Genomic DNA, 18124 nt, shown 5'->3' with positions numbered 1-18124 from the left:
ATCATATTTTCATCAATTTTTTTTTTTTTACTTTATCATTGAACTTCAGAAGCTTCACTCTTTTAGTATTTGAATTTGAATGCATTTTCATTGAAATCATAATGGTTCATTTTCTTTTCTTTCATTCTATTATTGTGGGTAGGGTTTTTATTATTACTATTTATTTTTTGCTAACATCAATAGCTAATCAATCTAATCGTATTGTATTTTTTTCTTTTGTAGGGGGGGGGGGGTTTGTATGTCTTACCTGATTTTTCCTGAGCTCAACTTCCGCCTGCTTCATGTCAGCATCAGAATGAAATCATAGTGATTTTAAACAGTCATTTGAATTGCTGTGAAAGAAAAAAAACTCCCTGGAGGCTTAATCTTAGCAGATGTTGCTAAAGCTAGTGGCCCGTAGCAAAGAGCCCATTCCAGAAACCTTGCAATCAGCCACTCTTAGAGGCTTTTATTATGAAGGGCTCTGCCACATGCAAAGAAGACTGGAATTTGAATCATTGAAGCTGAAATGTTGCTGCAACAGTTTCTTAGATTTGTGGATTTTTTTAAATGTCTGAGTCCAATAATTTGGTTTGTAACTGCAGTAATTAAGAGTGCCTTCTAGCTTCTTTGTGGCTAATTACCTCTAGTGTTCCAGCTGGATCTGACAAAAAAAAGAAATCGCCTGTCGACGGTGACAAAAGCCACCTAATGGAAAAATCTGTAACTCCTGCAACAGGCCTGCCCTATCAGTGAAAATCAATACGCTTTCCGCCGCAGAGATCTCAGAACGACGGGGTTATCAAGCTAGGCTATACATCAAGGCAGCCCAGTCCGAGCCACCGGGCAGAGGAGCAGTGATTACAGAGCCAGTGTTCGTCAAGCTTTATTTCAGGCAGAGGACAGATTAAAGAGGAAAACATCGTGGTTCTTCTGCTTGAATCAGAAGGAATAGAGGCTAGCTAACATCAGAGATTTCCCTGCACGCCAGGTGCGGTCGATCATCAAACAAAGCCGAACTACAGAAGAAAAGAGCAGGTTTCAGTACAAAATCACAGCAGTTCGTCTCTCCATGGACGCAGCGGGGGAAATTAGCTCAGGTGAAGATTGGCCGGATTCAAAAGTCGTCGTCGTCGTCGTAGTGTCTGTTTCTCTTGATCTGCTCCTCCACCGTCAGACCGTCGTCCTCCGCCCAAATCCCAAAATCCAGGAGGTCGTCCAGCGCCGGCGGAGCCTCCTCGCCGGCTCGGGCATCACCGGTCACATCGGGCTGCGTCGCGTTGACGCTGAGGTCGGCGAATATGTCATGAAGGAGGCCAGAGTCGCTGGATCCGGCGCTGGTGAAGAAAGCCGCGTAGCAGTCGGCCGGTTCGGTGCTTTTGGCAACAACGGACGGAACGAAGGCGTCGTCCCTGTCTGAGAGCTGCAGCGCTTCGCTCGACATCCAGGCTGCGTCTCTGACGACGTCGACCGGGGGAGAAGCAGGAGGACTTTCCGACAAATCCAACAAGATCTGACTGTTGTTGTTGTTGTTGTTGTTGTTGTTGGCGTTCAGCGTCGTGGTGTCCTCGTCGATCAGCGTCACCTTCACCTCCTCCTCCTCAGAGCTCTCCACCTGCACAGCCTTCACCTCCTCTTCCTCCCTCCCCTCGTTGCTCCCTTCGTTTGGTTCCAGCTCCTCCCGTCTCGAGTCTTCGACAGTCGGTTCCTCGCTCTTCACGCTCTCCTGGGTTCCGTTCTGTTCGGCAGTCTCTTCACAGAAAGACGCTGCAGGTTGGTTCAGACTTTCTTCTGGACTTTCCTTCGGGGGCCACGACGGCTTCACCACCCTCAGCTCTTCTTCCATGACGAAGGGTTTTTTAGGAGAGTCTTCCTGTGGAGGCCACACCACTGAAATCTTACTGGGCTTTCTGACTGGCTGGTTTTCTTTCTCGGCCCGCCGTTCAGGAGTCGGGGATCTGATGACGTCTGGGGTCTGCTGGTTCCGGTTATTCCAGAGCTCTTTGTGGGGTTTTTGTCCGAATCCCTCGTCGTAGTTTCCTTTGGCTTTGAAGAGTTGCTTGTAGTGCGGTTTGCAGTACATCCGTCCATGGAGAGAGGCGTAGTTTCCAAGACTGTCGGCACAAATGAGAGGAGCCGTTAGGACGGCGACACGGCGAAGGGCGTCTTTTCCCCGGAAGCGCGTCCTCACCTTAGTTTGCCTCTGCAGTGTTCACAGCGGAAGCAGCTTTTATGGAAGTTGTGTTTGTCTGCGATCAGTGATTCCATGGGGTACACCCTCTTCCGACACGTCCTGCACAGTTCGGACTCTGGAATTCGAATTCTCTGAAAAGAAATCCAAACAAAAAACTCACATTAACTTCAAGAAATGTGCTTACTTCACCACGAAAGACCTGGAGACAAGTGAATCAATAAAGGATGCTCATGTGCACGTTAATGGCATGGCCAAAAAGTCAGGAACACCTCTGCAAAAACCAACAAAACTAATACTCTGCTTCTTTCTCCATACATGAAGCCTGCGAGCTGAAAACATTAAATCCATTCTTGACCAAAATAAAATCATCTGGGTCTGAACACTAGAAAAAAAAAGTATTATGAAGGTAGCGGTTCTTGTTCAAAAGCTTTCATATATAGTTTTGAATTTCATACTAAAACTGTATTTGAGATAGTATTTTTGAAGTTTAAGGACATTAATTCAGAAGGTTCGATATTTTAGCCATTTTGCTTTTTTCCATTCACACTATTTGAAAGCTGTTTTAACTACACTTGTCGTTTTAAGGTATTTTAGCTGTTTTACACTTATACATAGCCGTTTGGATTTCTGACCAATTTTTGCCGATTAAGCTGTTTTTGACTGTTCTTGCGTTCGGAGTTGAAGCTGCTTCAGCTCGATTTTGACTTTGTCATTTTCAAAATGCCATCAGATTTGACCACTTTGGTGTTTACTCCCCCAATGGCATCAATAAATGTCCTGAATTGCTCAAAATTTAGAAGCAAATCCCTTTATACAGGGTTCACATTGAGAAAAAGTAAAGCGAGTTCAGGCTGGACCACAGAGAGGTGTAATTTAACGTTTTTCAATCCGATTGTGCACTTGAAAAAAAAAAATCACATTAAAGATTTTTTGTATGAACTATGACTTCATAAATATGTAAAACTACATCATTATCAATCATGTCAATGAATGAGTATATTTGTAAGAATCAAGGCTAAGCATGGTGAAGTAACAGAATATAGACTTTACATGACATTGTGAAATAATAATTGCAAAAATACGAAGTAAAACGTCTTTTTTGGAAGAACAAACCACCGCACACTGGAGCGTGACACATATTAGTTCACTTGCATCAGTAGTAGCGACATGCCCAAACACAAGAGGAATCTGGGAATATTAAGAAGGTTTAGTGGCGGCTTTATTTCAGATGAGGTTAATGTCTTCCCACTCGATGCAGTCAACGTCTTCGAATTCCAGACACAAAACAGGTCAAGCGCGCCGTCCTCATGCAGCGGTGCTCGGTTACCCGTGACGACAGTCTGCTGCTGCCGGGTCACGATCTGCGAGGTCCTCTGCTCCGTGACGCTGAAGCCCAGGTTCTGGAAGACCCCCTGGCTCTCGGCCCAGGATTGCTGGAAGTTCCTCAGCAGCTCCTCTGTGGACGCCTCGGGAGGAACCGCCACCGTGGGGACCGCGCCCCTCACCACGTCGGCGTAGGATGGCGGGTTGCCGCGGGCGGCGGCGGTACCCCCCGAGTGCACCTCACTTCTCGTCTCCGTCATCACATTCCCAAAGTCGTCGACGCTGCAGAAACGCTCGGTGACCGATGTGGCAGAGTGACCCGCCGGGTCGTACGGCGCCGCCTCCGGCTCCCTTCTTTCGATTTGCTCTCGGAGCTCCCGGGCAGCCTGGGACTCCAGCTCGCCCGTCTCGAACACGTCCTTTATCGCTCTGACGTTGAACGTGGGGAATTCCTCGGTTCTTGGCGTGTGCGCCTCCACCTCTGCGTCCTCTGTGTCGCTCCCGAGCCGCTCCGCGATCGTGATGGGATCCTTTCTGATGTAACGTTTCGGTTTCGGGGACTCGAACTTGTTCACCAGTTTAGTTAAATCGATCCTCGGGAGGTCGTCTTTCAGAAGGTCAACACTCACGCCCTCGGCAGCCTCCTCGGTGTCGGGCCCTAGGCGTTCGGGGATGTCGATGGGATCCTTCCGCAGATACATCCTGTTGACCTCCGCCTTCTGAGCCTCCTCGAAGAAAGACTTCTTATCCCGTACCGTCGTCATGGAATCCACCATTTCCGCCACGTCCATCACCTCCTGCTCGCTCGTCGAAAGACTCCGCTCTCTTTCCAACCTCTCCGGCGTGAGAGGCGGGGGGGTGACGCCACGAGCCAGCATGGAGGTGGTGTCCCGCAGCTTCATCAGCTTCTCGGAGCGGCTCAGGGTCGGCGAAGGCGTGGCCCGACTGAAGGTGGGCGTGTACGTCCTACGAGGAGGCGGTGGAGGCGTCCCCACTAACTTGTAGGGCGGAGGAGAGGAGGTCACCCTGAGAGGGGAGTCTACTTTTCGGGACTCGATGCTGATGAAAGTTGGCGACGGAGTACGGATGCTCGCTAACGGAGAGGAAACCCGCTGGTCCACACCGTCGCCCCGCTGTTGCTGCTCCTTCTTCTCCTCCACCACTTTCTTCTCACTTTTACTCGAGCCGATACTGATCTTTGATATTTTCGTCCCGCTTGTGAATTTTCTCTCAGGTTTTGGGGGCACCAGTGGTGCTGGGGGTGCTTGAGGGGCAGGTGGGGCTTTTGGTGCTGGCGGAGCTGGCGGCGCTGATGGTGCTAACGGAGCTGGTAACTGTTCTTTACCCTCCTTTTCCACCACGACCAAGGTCTTCTCCAGAAACATGAGCTTAGCTTGAACAATATTCCTCACGTAGACCACCATCTCTTTCAGTTTTTTCTTGCTTTGTTGCTTGGCGATTTCAGTCAGATTCTTCCTCTCAGCTGAGCCCATCACCCACTCGGGCACTTCGCCGATCACCGTCCTGACGGCGTTGAAGTCAACTCTGCTGGGTGTGGCCTCCAGCTCTTTGATCTCAGACAGCAGCTTCTGCATCACGCTGCATTTCAGCACATCTGGAACCTCTGCAGGTTGAGTTTCAACCTTCTGCCTGTCTTTCGGCTCTTGCTTTGACATCCCGGATTTGGTTTGTATTCTGCTGGAATTTGTGGCTTGCAGCTTGGCTTGCTGTGTGTGTGTGTGAACAGCCTCTTGTCTCTTTTGTACCACACTCTCAGTCATGGTGGTCTCCTGAATGTGCTCTGTCTTCGCACTCTGCTGACTGACGGACATGAAACGTTGTCCTTGATTGGTTGCTGTGGATGTTACCTTGTCCAACAGCTTCGCTTCTTCGTTTTTCACCGCCTTTGTGTGGATCTCTACAGGCGGGGTCATGTCAGTTTTCCTCTCTTTCACTTTAATTTCTTTCTTCATCTCCATTCTCGCTGATGTCTGTTGGTTCACTCCCTGGTCTGTTACTGTCTCACTTTTCTGTTGCTCCTGCTGTGAATGTTTTTCTCTAATCTCCTCTTTCTTCTCCACCGGCATTTTGAAGGTTTTCACCTTGAAACTAGGAGTTACCTTGGGAATTCTAGTGGGTTGAGCTGGACTTGTTTTCCCCTCCTTTGTAAAAGGAGCATTAATATTCTTCACAGCGTCTTCTTTGGATGTGACCGCTGCCTGACTTTGAAGGTTTTCATGGACAGAACTCTGTGTAGAAGTGATGGATTTCTTAATAAACTGCTGCTGCTCTGTAAAAGACGAAGTGACCATGCTGGAACTTGACCGAACGTCTTTATCTGAGGACTCGCGATGCAGCTGAGAAACAGCATCTGATGGATTCTTGAGTGGAGTTTGATCCGTTTTGACTATTTCTGATGATGATTCTTTTGAAACTTGTATTTTGGCCAAACCACCAGATGCTAACTTCTTATTCACAACAGAGATCGTTGGCTTGCTTAAAGGGATCTGGGAAAGGGTTTTCTTGGGTCTGTCTTGTGCAGGTGTTCCCTCTTTAGAAACGTTTTTTGTTTCTTCGTGTTTTGTCTTTGTTGCTTCCGTCATGACTTTGGTTGTTTCTTCTTTCTCCAACGTCTCAGCTGCAGAAATCTGGACAGTGGCATCAGTGGTCTGAAGGTGAACGGGTGGAGTGGTGGGAGTTGTAACTCTGCTCCTCTCCATTTCCTCTTTCTCCTGCTTTTGTTGGCGGTACCGCTCCTCTGCCAGCATGAGGGGGGTTTTAAATTTCCGAGCGGGCGGTTTTGCTTTTGGTGCCGCTCCAGGTTCGGGAGGAGGGGGCAGTTTGATGGGGGGAACGAACACCTTTCTGGGTGGTTTTGGGCTTGGATTTTGAACCGGCTGTACTACCGGGATGTTCTGGAAATTAGTTTGCAACGCTGCTGTTGTCTCTTGAATTTTTTCCTGTTTCACTTCCTGGATTTTAACATCCTCCTCCTGGACTATTGAAGCTGGAGGTGGAGGAGGGGGAGGAGGGGGGGTTGGCTGTTTTTTCTGCCACTTAGGTTTCACCTGAATGGGCTGTTTTGGGGATTCTGGTTGCTTCGGCACTTTGAACAATGGCCTCCCGACAGGCTTCCCCAACTTGGTGGGGGGAGGCAGAGGCATGGTGTTAAGCTCTTGCTGCGATGGTGGTGGAGGAAGGAAATCTGGTGGGGGTGGAGGAGGTGGGAAAAACTCCACCTCGGACTTGGCACATTCGACAGAAGGTGGAGGAGGTGGTGGAGGAGGAGGAAGATCACTGTCTTGCCTCATGATGGATGCACGGGAAGAGGATCCCGGGTTGTCAGCTACCGGCGATGGAGGTGGAGGAAGAGAGAGGTCCGACTCTGAGGGCGGGGGCGGGGAAGAAGGGGGCGGGGGGAAGTGAATCTCCGGCTTGACCTTCTTCATTTTCATGATACCTTTCCCTCTGGTTTCGACGTCACAGCGATCAGCCTTCACACTTTTGACCTTGCTCTCCTCCTGCTTTCTAGATGCCCGTTCGGAAGCGTTCTGCTGATGCATCGTGCTTTTCTCCGTCACAGTCGTGTGCACCTGTTTGATTGTCTTCGTTTCACAGGTTTGCTTGCTTGAAAAGCTTGTCTGGGAGGTTTTCTGCACCTCTTTCATCACATTCATATCAGCTTCTTTCCTCTCTATTTGATCATTCTCAGTCTTCTGTTGATTCTTTACCATAACGGGTTGCATAGTTTGGATTTTCTGGGGTGGTGGTGGCGGATTTTGTTTTAGCTCTTTGGTGCTCTTCTGATGAGAGGCCTTGGTGGGATTGTCTGTGTTGGTTACAGCGGCACAGTGGACCTCTTGTGTTATCACCTGCGTTTTCAGTGATTTGCTTTGGCTCTGAGAAAGGTTTTTCACAGCGGGGGCTGAGCTGCCTGCTGCACTCTCGCTCTTGCATTCATGCTCCGCTGGTTTCATGCCTGATGGATTTTTCATGGGCGCTTTCGCTTTCTTGGAAGGATGCATACGCTTTGTGTTCGAGTACTGTTTCCTCTGCATCAGACACTTAATTGTCCCCTGAACATCACCTCTTACAACCTCCTCCTTTTCCACCTGTGTTGTCTCTTGCCCTTCATAGAGGGATTTTATGGACGTTTTCACATCTCCCTCGATGCTGCCTCGGCGCTGTGTTTTCGGAGAGGTATTTGGCTCCAGCAGGAGCTGAATTGTCCCTCGAACATCTCCTTGCTCGCTCACTTGGTGCTGATAAACCCTCTTATCACTTGACGCCTCATGTAAATTCAGCATGGCGGTGTGAATATCCCCTTTGACAATTTCCTCTTTTTCCACCTCTTTCACAGCCTGCTTTGCTTCCTCCAGAGACTTCAGGGTACCTTTGATATCACCTGGAACTAAATCCTCAACAGTTGCCTCTGTTTTTGTGGAGACAGATTTCTCCAGTGACTCCAGAGCGCTTCTGATGTCTCCCTTGACGATTTCAGGCTTTTCCATTTCTTTGGCTTGATGTTGTGCCTCTTCCAAAGACTTCAGAGTGGTGGGTATGTCTCCCTTTACCACCTCCTCTTTCTCGATTACCACCTTCTGATTGATGGCTTGGGTCAGAGAATCCAAGGCCGCACCAAGGTCTCCTTTCACTATGTCCTCTTTCTGCAGATTCTTATAGGTGACATTTGGTTCTGTCATGAAGACTTTGACGATGCTGTGAACATCTCCAGGCAGGATATCATCCTCTGCTACCGTGCGACCGATCTGCTGCTGATTCTTCCGCAGAAGGATTTTTGTCTCTTCAACATCACCTCCGATGATGCGCTCTTTTTGCACCGTTTCCTGGTCTTCGTCGGATTCATAACGAAGCTGCTTCAGATAATCCAGAGCTCCAGACTCGATGCAGGTAGAGTAGAAGCTGACGTTACCTCTTTCGCTGTCACCGATCTTGATCTTCTTGGACTCTTCGCTCCCCGAGTTGGACAAGAGACGATGCAGAGTTTTGTTGACATTCCCATGGACAATGTCCTCTCTGTCGGCGCTTGCTCTTTCGCCCTTGTTCAAGAGTGAGTATATAGTCATTCTCACGTCTCCTTTCTCGTCCTCTTGAATCAGAATGCCGCGCTTGGAGGAGCCTTCACTCTTCAGCAGGTTGTTCATTGCTTCTTGAATGTCACCGTGGATAATTTCCTCTTTCTCCAGATTGATTCCTTTCTCCTGGTTGAACAGCTGCTTCACTGTGCTGTTGATATTGCCCCGTTCATCCGCATCGATAATTATTCCTCTTTCGGTGACTTCACTACGATTGAGGAGGTTCATCATGATGTTGCTCAGATCTCCACGTATGACCTCTTGCCTCTGGATTTGAGGTGCCTCCTGGTTCAGGAGTTTATACTTAGCCATCCGGACATCACCGATCTCATCTGTCTCGATGAGAATGCCCTGAGAGTCCACCATTTTCTGGCTGTAAAGCTCCTCCAGCGTCTCCTTGATGCTTTTACCAATTATCTCAGTTTTTTCCAGGCTGCTCTCATTGAATTCGTGAAACGGAGTGGTTTCAAACAGCCACGTAGTCGTCTTCACGTCCGCCTGTGGGATTTCTTCCTTTGTCACGACAAGCTCTGTGCCATCGCTGTCTTTGATCCTGTCAAGAGGCTCTTTCTCAAAGAGCCAGACGGACTGCTTAACATCCCCTTTCATCACTTCCTCTTTTGTCACTTTCTCCATTCCGTCATACTCGGCGCCGACGCCATGGATCTCATCAATGGTGCGTGTTTCAAACATCCATGTGGCCGATCTGACGTCACCTTTTTGGATTTCACTCACGCTGACAGTTCTGATGTACTTTTGAGACGTCTCGTCGGCTTCAAACCGCTGCTTGTTCATCTTCACGTCTCCGCCTTGGACATCCGCAACGGTTTTTGATCTCACTTTGATTTCCTCTGCGATTTCATCCAGAGGTTGGGTTTCGAACCTCCACCTGGCAGAGCTCACGTCTCCTTTGTTGACACCTTCCTCGGTCACCGCTTTAATCACGTAGACTTCCTCAGAATCTCTGATTGAGTCCAGAGGCTTTGTCTCAAAGAGCCATCGGGCGCCCACCACATCTCCTTTCAAGATTTCTTCTTTTGTAACCGTGGTCACTTCATGGTAATGTCCATCCTTATCACAAATGGCATACAGTGGCTGAGTTTCAAACATCATTGTATAATTTTTTACATCTCCTTTCTCACCTGCATCTCTGAAGATACTGGTGATTTTGGTGATGTCGGTTTCAGTGGATTCCTCTTTTATTTGATCGAGAGTGTATGTTTCGAAAATGAAGCGGCCTTTGTTGACATCCCCTCCTTGGACATCGGTCACCGTGCGGATTTCCCTGGCGTCCACTTCATCGTCGCGTATCGCGTCGATCGGCTGCGTCTCAAACATCCAGGTGCAGTTGAGCACGTTTCCCCGCTGGATGTCCTCGGCCTGCTGCGTCTTCAGCCTCTGCATTGTTTCTTCGGAGGTGGAGCTCATGATGTCAGATGAGCGGTTCTCAAAGATGTACTTCATCCTGGAGACGTCGCCTGACTGGATGTCGATTTCCGTGACCCTCCTGAAGGAGCCTCCATCCTCGCCCACGATGTTCTCCAGGTTCTCCGTTTCAAAGAGGAAACGAGCCAGTCGAACGTCTTTCCCTTGAACATCCTCCTGCTTAATGGTACAGGTCTTCAGAATCGTTTCTGACTCTGAATGATCGCGGATGTTGTCAAGTGTCTGCGTCTCAAAAAGCCAAGTGCAGGTTTTCACGTCGCCTTTTTGCACTTCTTTGACGTCACTCTCAGTTTTTTCCACCTTTTCGTACAGAACATCCATCGGTTGTGTCTCAAACAGCCACCGGCATGTCTTCACGTCCCCTTTCTCTATTTCAATACCCTCTTTTGTTTTATTCTCTTCTTCTTCACAGTTGCTGAAAAATTTAATGGCATCGAGTGGTTGGGTTTCAAACAACCACTTCGCGGTTTTAACATCTCCCGATTCAATCTCCTGTTTCGAAATACCTTTAATAATCTGGAACTTATTGATGCTCTCATCAAACTCATCAATCGGACGAGTTTCAAACATCCACCTGCAGCTGCGTACGTCTCCTTTAACTATTTCCTCCCGTCTCACCATCCTCACCTCATGGTAATGGCCAGAGCTGTCCTGCATCGCATACATGGGTGTGTGTTCAAAAAGCTCTCTGTTGGACTTGACCGATCCACTCATGACACCTTCCACTTGAATTTTCTGGGCTCCCTCACATTTGCTCAAATCCATGCTTTCAAACCTTTCCTTGTAGTTGCTCACATCTCCTTTGTCGAGGGCTTGGATGTTCACAGTCCTTGTGAGTTCCTTCTTCTCCTCTCTTATATTCTCCAGCGGCTGGCTTTCAAAGACCCACTTCTGATGCCTCACGTCACCTTTTTCTTCCTCAGATGCGACCATTTTCTGAAGCTTCCCCACTTCCAGCAGCTCTTTCAGATTTTCCATGGGTACGGTTTCAAACAGATGTCTGGTCGACTGAACATCACCGCCCATGATTTCCTCGCAGGGCAAAGGCCGAGCGTTGGTATTGTCTTTCAGGGTGTCCATGGGTTGCGTCTCAAAAACAAAGCAGTGCCTCCTCACGTCAGCTCCAATTATTTCCTCCTTTTGCTTCCGAGAACTTTCCCACTCCTCATCGTTGATGGTATCGAGAGTCTTGGTTTCAAAAATCCACCTGCCTTTGTTCACGCCACCTTGAATGTTGTCCTCCATGGAGATGCCGCATATGAGCTTCACTTTTGCCGGATCTTTGTTGATCATATCGAGAGGCTGAGTTTCAAACATCCAGCGGGAAGTCTTCACGTCTCCTTTCTCGGTCTCCTCCCTGCGGATGGTGGTGATTTCCAGCATCTCCCCCGAATCCCCCCTGATGACGCACATGGGCTGCGTCTCGAACATGCGAGTAGTCGTCTTCACGTCACCTTTGATCTCCTCAAGCTCAGACTTCAAGTTCAGGAAGTGGCTCTCCTCGATGGTTTCCATCTTCCCCAGGGAATCCAGATGCTGGGTTTCAAACAGGTACCTGGCAGTCTTGACGTCCCCGCCTGTGATGTCTTTCGCCGTGACGTCTGTCTCCTGTTCGTCTTCTTGGTAGATCTTGTTCAAGCAGTCCAGAGGTTGAGTTTCAAAAAGCCAAGTGGCTGTTCGGACGTCACCTCTCGCAAGATCGGAGTGCTTCTGGGTTTCCTCAGTGGTGTCATCAGTCTCTGTCCCCAGAGCATCCATGGGCTGCGTCTCAAACATCCAGGCTGTGTACCGGACGTCCTTGCCGGCGATTATCTCCTGCTGGGCGATGTTCTGCATTTCGTCCGGGGTGTCGTCTCTAATGGTGTCCAGCGGCTTGTTCTCGAACATCCAGCGCATGGACTGCACTTCGCCCTTCAGTATCTCCTCCCACTCCAGGGACTCCCTGTCTGGGCTGGAACACCGACTGGAGCCGTTTCCGTCGTTCTCGAACAAGTAACATGCTTGCTGGACGTCACCCATGACTTCCTGTCCCTGCAGTTCCGCCTTCTCTGCCTCAGTTAGTTGGCTCAGGAAGTCCGCCTCCAGGTTCTTGCGCACCTCCGGGTGAATGTGCTTGTAGAGGCGCTTCAGCTCAGCCATACTCTTCTGTTTGAAGTACTGCTCCTTGCTTGCTTTAATCTGGGAATCTTGAGACTGCATAGAGACGTTGTGCTCTGACATTTCTTGGGATACCTGCTGATTGGAGGGCGGTGGAGGGAACCGATCAGTCGACTCGTACGCTGCCGAGGAGGAGGTGACGGTCTTCACGCTGGCAGAAGAGCTTTTGGTAGCAGACTTTTTGGAGGACTGCGCAACTCCTGTCCATTGAAACTGATCGAAATCCACATCAACCTACAGTGCAGGGGTAGTTTCAATAACAGAAAAAAAAAGACCTTGAAAGAAAGACAATGCAAATCCACAAACAGACTGGAATATCTATTTTACCTCAGAAAGCGCTGGAAGTTCTCATTTCATAACGTCTTTTTTTTTTTAATCAAATTCAATTTACTCTACACAATTTCTTTTTTGATGAATTCATGATGCAGCCTTATTATCCTTCGAGCACTCCGTAAAACAGAAAATCATATATGCAGATAAACAGACAGCATCATTACCTTAATTTTCTTGGCTGGTGCGGCTTCCTCGATGCTTTTCTCATGCTGCTGCTTCAGAGCCTGAGTGGAACCCTTTGGCAGGTCCTCTCCCCCAACCAGCATAACTGAATGAGACACAAGAAGAAGGCCGCCTCATTAAGTGGTTCGCGGCGAGCGAGAGCCCAGGGGGATTGGAACGAGAAATAAATCATTTCATTAAAAAAACCTGAGTAGTTTTCATTTTCCCAAACCGTGCAGCACTGATTGCCCAATTTCCACCTTCCAATATTTTACCTTCCTGACTTTCTGCTGATTAGATTTGCTGCTCTGCACTGAATAGAAAATTGTGGGCGCTCATTTTCAGAGCTCATCCCTTATTTGATCATTAATATACAGGACACAAGCACACTTTGAAGAAACATAACAAAAAAATTCAATAGAAATCACCTGTTTCATTGTAATGGTTCCCGTGAGCTGCAGCCACGTTTTCTTGGTGGACGCTTTGATCGTGGATCATCTGTGGGCAGATGTCAGCATTCTTCACTGTTTTCAGTGGTGTGAATTAGCACAAAGCTAGTAGCTGCTGTACCTGCTGTCGAGAGAGAGCCGTGGGGGGGGCAACTTCTCTGGCACTGCTTCGTACTGTCACCTCCGAGGAGCTCGACACCTCCTGTCAAACGCAACATGGAAGTATCCTGTTAGGTAGAAACCTCTCCGTAGTTGTTTTCTTGTTAAAGTATTGGTAGAAATTTAATTCTCATGAATATTTGGTTGCAAAGGCTTTACTGTGTCTTTTTTGAGAAAGTACTGTAAACAACTAAATTTCTGGTTAATAAACATGCTCACAAAACCCTTTTTCAACTAAACTATCAAGATAAGTTATGTAAACAGGAGGAAATAGTTAGAGAGGCCTTTCCCTGGTCAATTTATTTGTAGTTTTTAGTTATACCGTATAATGAAGTGTTAAGCTTTGATTAATTTAACACCAGTTTTAGTCTAAGCTATCATAAATGTGCTGACAAATTATTGAACTCTCTGCTAATACGCTAACTTAATTCTTGAGCTATTTGTTCCTTAGAACAAAGAAGAACTAGGAAGACAGTCAAATGAAAAAGTTAAATCTTTCCTAAAGTGTTTTCTGTGCTAGCACAGATAAACAAACAAACAGAACAGGAAGCTACGTAGCTACATGGTAGCTCCATCTAGTTCAAGGCTTCTCTGAAAAAAAGGTAATCGAAATAGACAGCTTCACATGAAACATTCATATTATGCTAAAAGAAAACTTTAGAAAGAGAGGCTATGACGCTCATGTTCAGATATGAATGTCTGAATGGGCTCATCGGGCGAAGAAACTCTTTGAAGAATGCAAAGACTTTCCCGCCTGAATAAGCAGCTGGTAGGAAAAGCTTGGACTGACCTCCCTCGGCTCCTCTCTGGCTCCTGGACTGAGCTAACGCTAACACGTTGTGACATTTTGCTCACGCAGCAGTGAGCGACAGGAGGGTTCAAGGTGATTGAACCTCACCCGAAACCTCACTCCCTCTGAAGAAACGCTTCACAGGAATTTAAATCACTCAGCAGAACAGACTCCGGCACTTCCTCTTTTGGTCTTTATCATTTAATGCTAAGCTAATAATCTAAGTTGAACAATGTTTTAGCCTGGCATTCCTGCTAACGAGCAGCTTTTCCTCGTCGCCACGCTCAGCTGGAGCCCGTCGTGCCACCTCACCTGGACCGATCTCTGCTGGAAGTGCACCTGAGTGACGGTGGAATGGGACGACGACGAGGAGAACTCCTGGTTCTCAAACTGCCTCTTGACGCTGGCCAGACCGCCCGGCAGCGAACACGCCTCTGAGTCCTCCATCACCTGTCGGTAAAAGGCTCATGTAAAGATGCCACCGGGAAACCCTCACGTGTCACTGAGCTAAGCTATTCAATAAGAGTGAATGCAGAGGTATAATGCTAATGCTAGCAAGAATCAACACAGTATCAGTGTTGTACAATACCTAAAAGTTGCTTTAATATTTTTGTTTGAATGCTAAGCTAAACTAATATTCTAGGTAATATTTAGCTGAGCAGTCATGTAATTAACAGAGTAGCAACATTAGCAAAACATGTTGTTTAGCCCAGACAACACAGCGAGAGCCGCTGAGAAAACGTTAGCTTAGCATCAGACTATAAATGCTCTGTCCGGTTGTCTTCATGGGACGTCCCGTTAAAAAAGAACGCCATGTTGGTTCTGGGAACGCATCACTTCCTGTATCAAATGTCCTGTAGCCTGAGAGGGTGTGGCCTTACCGCAGAAGGGGCAGAGCTCTCCTTCCTGGACACGGCGGCCTGATACAGCGCCAGCCGCTCTTTGACGGACACCGGCTCCGCCTCCTGGTCCTCGGCGCCTGGGGTCTTCTCGTCGGGCCTTTGCGTGCTTTCGCCGCCTGCAGCTGTGCACAAAGACACCGTGACGTTAGTATTGTAACGCAATGTTTTCACCACGCGATCACTAATGTTCCCTGTAGTGAAATTTCTTAGCGATTTTTAAATAACTGCTGGGTTTTTTTTTTTGTTTTTTTGTTTTTTTTTTAACGTTCCTTAAAAACATATTTATTTTTGCTGCTTTGGGGATTTTTCTCAGTTTTCTCAATGTGTTTTTTTTTTTTTTTTTTTAAAACATGGCAGCAGTGGGGTGTTTCTGTCAGTTCCTGGGGAGCTGATGGATCTGGAGAGCATGTCATTTTCTCGAAGGACAATAGCTCAACATTTCTACATGCCTGAATACCGATGTCACAAGGCGTCGATCCAAACGCCAGCTAATATTAGCTCCTTTAGACATCCGGCTGGAAATAAACCCCGTCTTTCTACCTGTTGATGACTTTTTAAATATGGGTCAGAAACCCGACTCCTCGGATCACGGCGGAACGATGACGGACGTGCGAGAACAACGCGTCGTTCATCACCGGGGATGAATGTCGCCGGACGTCTCCGGCTCGTCGGCGCAGCACCGCGGTGAGGTAACAGTCTTTTTATAGCCCCGCCTGCGGCGTCACGTCACCTCGTAGACACGCAGATTTACAGCGTGGAAGTACAGCTGGAATCAGAAACGAGAGACTTTCGTCTCGTTGACGTTGACCAAAACTGTGGTAGCTTCTAAGTGCCTTTATGAACGACAAAATTTTATGAACGAAGTTTTAATTTGTCAAAATACCCAAAATAATTCAAAATTAATGTCAGTAAACAACAGAAGTTGCCCATCGTCGTACTAACTGAAGCTTTGGCTCATTGAGCACCGTCTTTCTGACTGGACGCCACAGATCAAGTCATGATCAGCCAACATGTTCGAAGCTCCTGCTGAATTTAATCATTTTAAATCAGATTTTTCATCCACTTATCAGCGTGAGGAGGCTAAATGCAGTCAAGACGTTGTCAGTTTGAGGTCATCCAAATTAAGGAGTCACGTTATATATTGTAAATGTAACATATTCAAGGAGTCTCATCATTATTTACTAAAGTATTGATGGCAAATCAAAGGGTTACTGCAGGAGTCATCAAGGCTGTGGTATGTTCAGCTAATAAACCAGTTAAGGGAACCATGAGAAGTCCTTATTTTAAACAAATATCTAAATAATGATCAATAACATCATAAATAATTGTCAAATTTACTTTAAAAAACTGCAGTAAGTCGGATTTCAAGCGTCTTTTTTCTACATTTTAACATGCATCTGGGAGAAAAGTGACTTAATGTCATTTGAAATCACTTGAAATCAACATGAAGACGTGCTTGAAATGGGAACAATCCTCCTGAGACTTTATAACATGACGGCAGATTAAGACATAAAGTCCAGTCTTTTGATTTCTCGCTCAAAATGCTGTGAATACGATTCAAACCGACAGGAAGATTTGTTTGAGATAAACCGTGATTTTCAATGAACTGCTCACAGTCATGATTGTTTTTTCACACGCGCCACTCGACTCTTAGAGAAAACACAAAAGTCTGATTTTTTTTTTTTTTTTGGTACAAATTGCAAGAAAGCAACAATAACACTAAGTAAAACTGATCAAATAAATACATGACAATGACTTTTGAGCCAACTTCCAAACTGTACGTGTTTTTTGAAGTAAGAAAACAAAGTTTAAAGTGGCCTTTGCTGCTATTTTCAATCAATAAACTTCATGTGAAGCTGATTTCTTTTTTTGGTTTTCCATGATTTTAACTTCTATCCTGAGTCCCTGTCTGTGAGGCTGATCACTCTCTCGGGTTTCGGGACTCGGTGAGTCACCGACTTCAACAGGAAACCCAGCGACACCTGATACACTCGGTAAACAGACGACGGGACACGGCGGAGGCCTTCCAAATAACTCTGTCCAGTGCTGGAGCCAGTCTTCCTCACATGACGTCCTCACATAAAACACTGTTTTACTTCACCTCCTTTCAAACTCCATTTAAAGAAAACAAAAAAACCTGAATTAGCTCCCAAAAGCATGTTAGTTCTTGAAACAGTGTCCTGTATGAAGCTTAATAGCAATAATACTTCACCTTTCTTTATAACTTATTGATTTTGAGTAAAAAAAAGAAAGAAAGTTCTGCTTTTTACCTTGAAAAATACTGAATACCGCGTCTTGTTTGTTAAGCGATCGATCGCGAGCCACATTGGACAAACAGTCACATGCTTGTTGAGAAGCTTTCTGCTGATACTCACCGTGAGTGTGTGCGCGTGTGTGTGGGCCTGCCTTTGAGTAAAAAGCACAATAGAATCCAGGTGAAAAGAGAAAAAGACCTTGGGAAGCGAGCGAGTGGGTTTTACAGGCCGGCAGAGACGGAGGGACGGTGAGGCTTGGAGACCAGCTCCAGCAGTGCTGCTGGCCGAGGCATCCAGTGACAGCTGCTTTTATTTTAGAAGTCTGCCCCTCTGGAAAAAAATAGGACGGACTTGCGGGGGGATGTGGGGGGGATGTGGGGGGTGGTTGGACGTGGGGCTGGAGGGGTTATTTTTAGCATCGGGATACCTGACATGCTCTTAACCTCATGTCACGGTGGTCTTCTGCAGGGAGACGTTTGGTATTTCTGGGCTTTTGTTTGTAAGCAGGATGAAAATCACAACACTGATGGAAACCGGTCAGGACTGCGTTTTAGTATCTCCTCATTAACTTTTTATCAACACGAAAATAATGAATCCAATTTCTAAAAGCAGCATCTGAACATATAATTTCCAGTTCCAGGAAGTCATCAACATCTGGCCAAAGCAGAGCAAAACACTTCAAGGAAACTGCGTTTGCACATCAGCAAACAACGCTGGTGAGTTTTGCACCGAATAATCAGTAAACTTCTCTTCTTGTTTCCAAGCGAATCTACTATACTCTTCCAAAACCTTTGGGAAACACTGTTCAGGGGCCGATAAGGATGGCTAATCAATCGAGCCGATAGCGCTATCAGCAGGTGAAGCTCCCTTAAAGTGGAA

At 47.1% G+C, this 18124-nt stretch overlaps 1 protein-coding gene across 1 annotated transcript in view; it reads right to left on the bottom strand.

The window, feature by feature from the left end:
* Positions 1-1951: 1951 nt before the first annotated feature.
* Positions 1952-18124, bottom strand: part of xirp2a (xin actin binding repeat containing 2a) — a 29727-nt gene continuing 13554 nt past the window's right edge. Inside the window, exons 3-11 of the mRNA XM_030086285.1 lie at positions 14970-15112; positions 14401-14538; positions 13261-13341; positions 13119-13188; positions 12693-12796; positions 4842-12429; positions 3501-4760; positions 2171-2304; positions 1952-2093 (exon numbers count right to left, since the gene is read on the bottom strand). Of these exons, the coding sequence (XP_029942145.1) occupies positions 2210-2304; positions 3501-4760; positions 4842-12429; positions 12693-12796; positions 13119-13188; positions 13261-13341; positions 14401-14538; positions 14970-15112 (9479 nt within the window). The 3' untranslated portion in view covers positions 1952-2093; positions 2171-2209. The remainder of the gene's footprint in view (positions 2094-2170; positions 2305-3500; positions 4761-4841; positions 12430-12692; positions 12797-13118; positions 13189-13260; positions 13342-14400; positions 14539-14969; positions 15113-18124) is intronic.

The sequence above is a fragment of the Salarias fasciatus genome (assembly GCF_902148845.1).
Source record: "Salarias fasciatus chromosome 23 unlocalized genomic scaffold, fSalaFa1.1 super_scaffold_20, whole genome shotgun sequence".
NCBI lineage: Eukaryota > Metazoa > Chordata > Actinopteri > Blenniiformes > Blenniidae > Salarias > Salarias fasciatus.
Note: the sequence above shows the minus strand (reverse complement) of the source record. Positions and strands in the feature narration are given on the sequence as shown.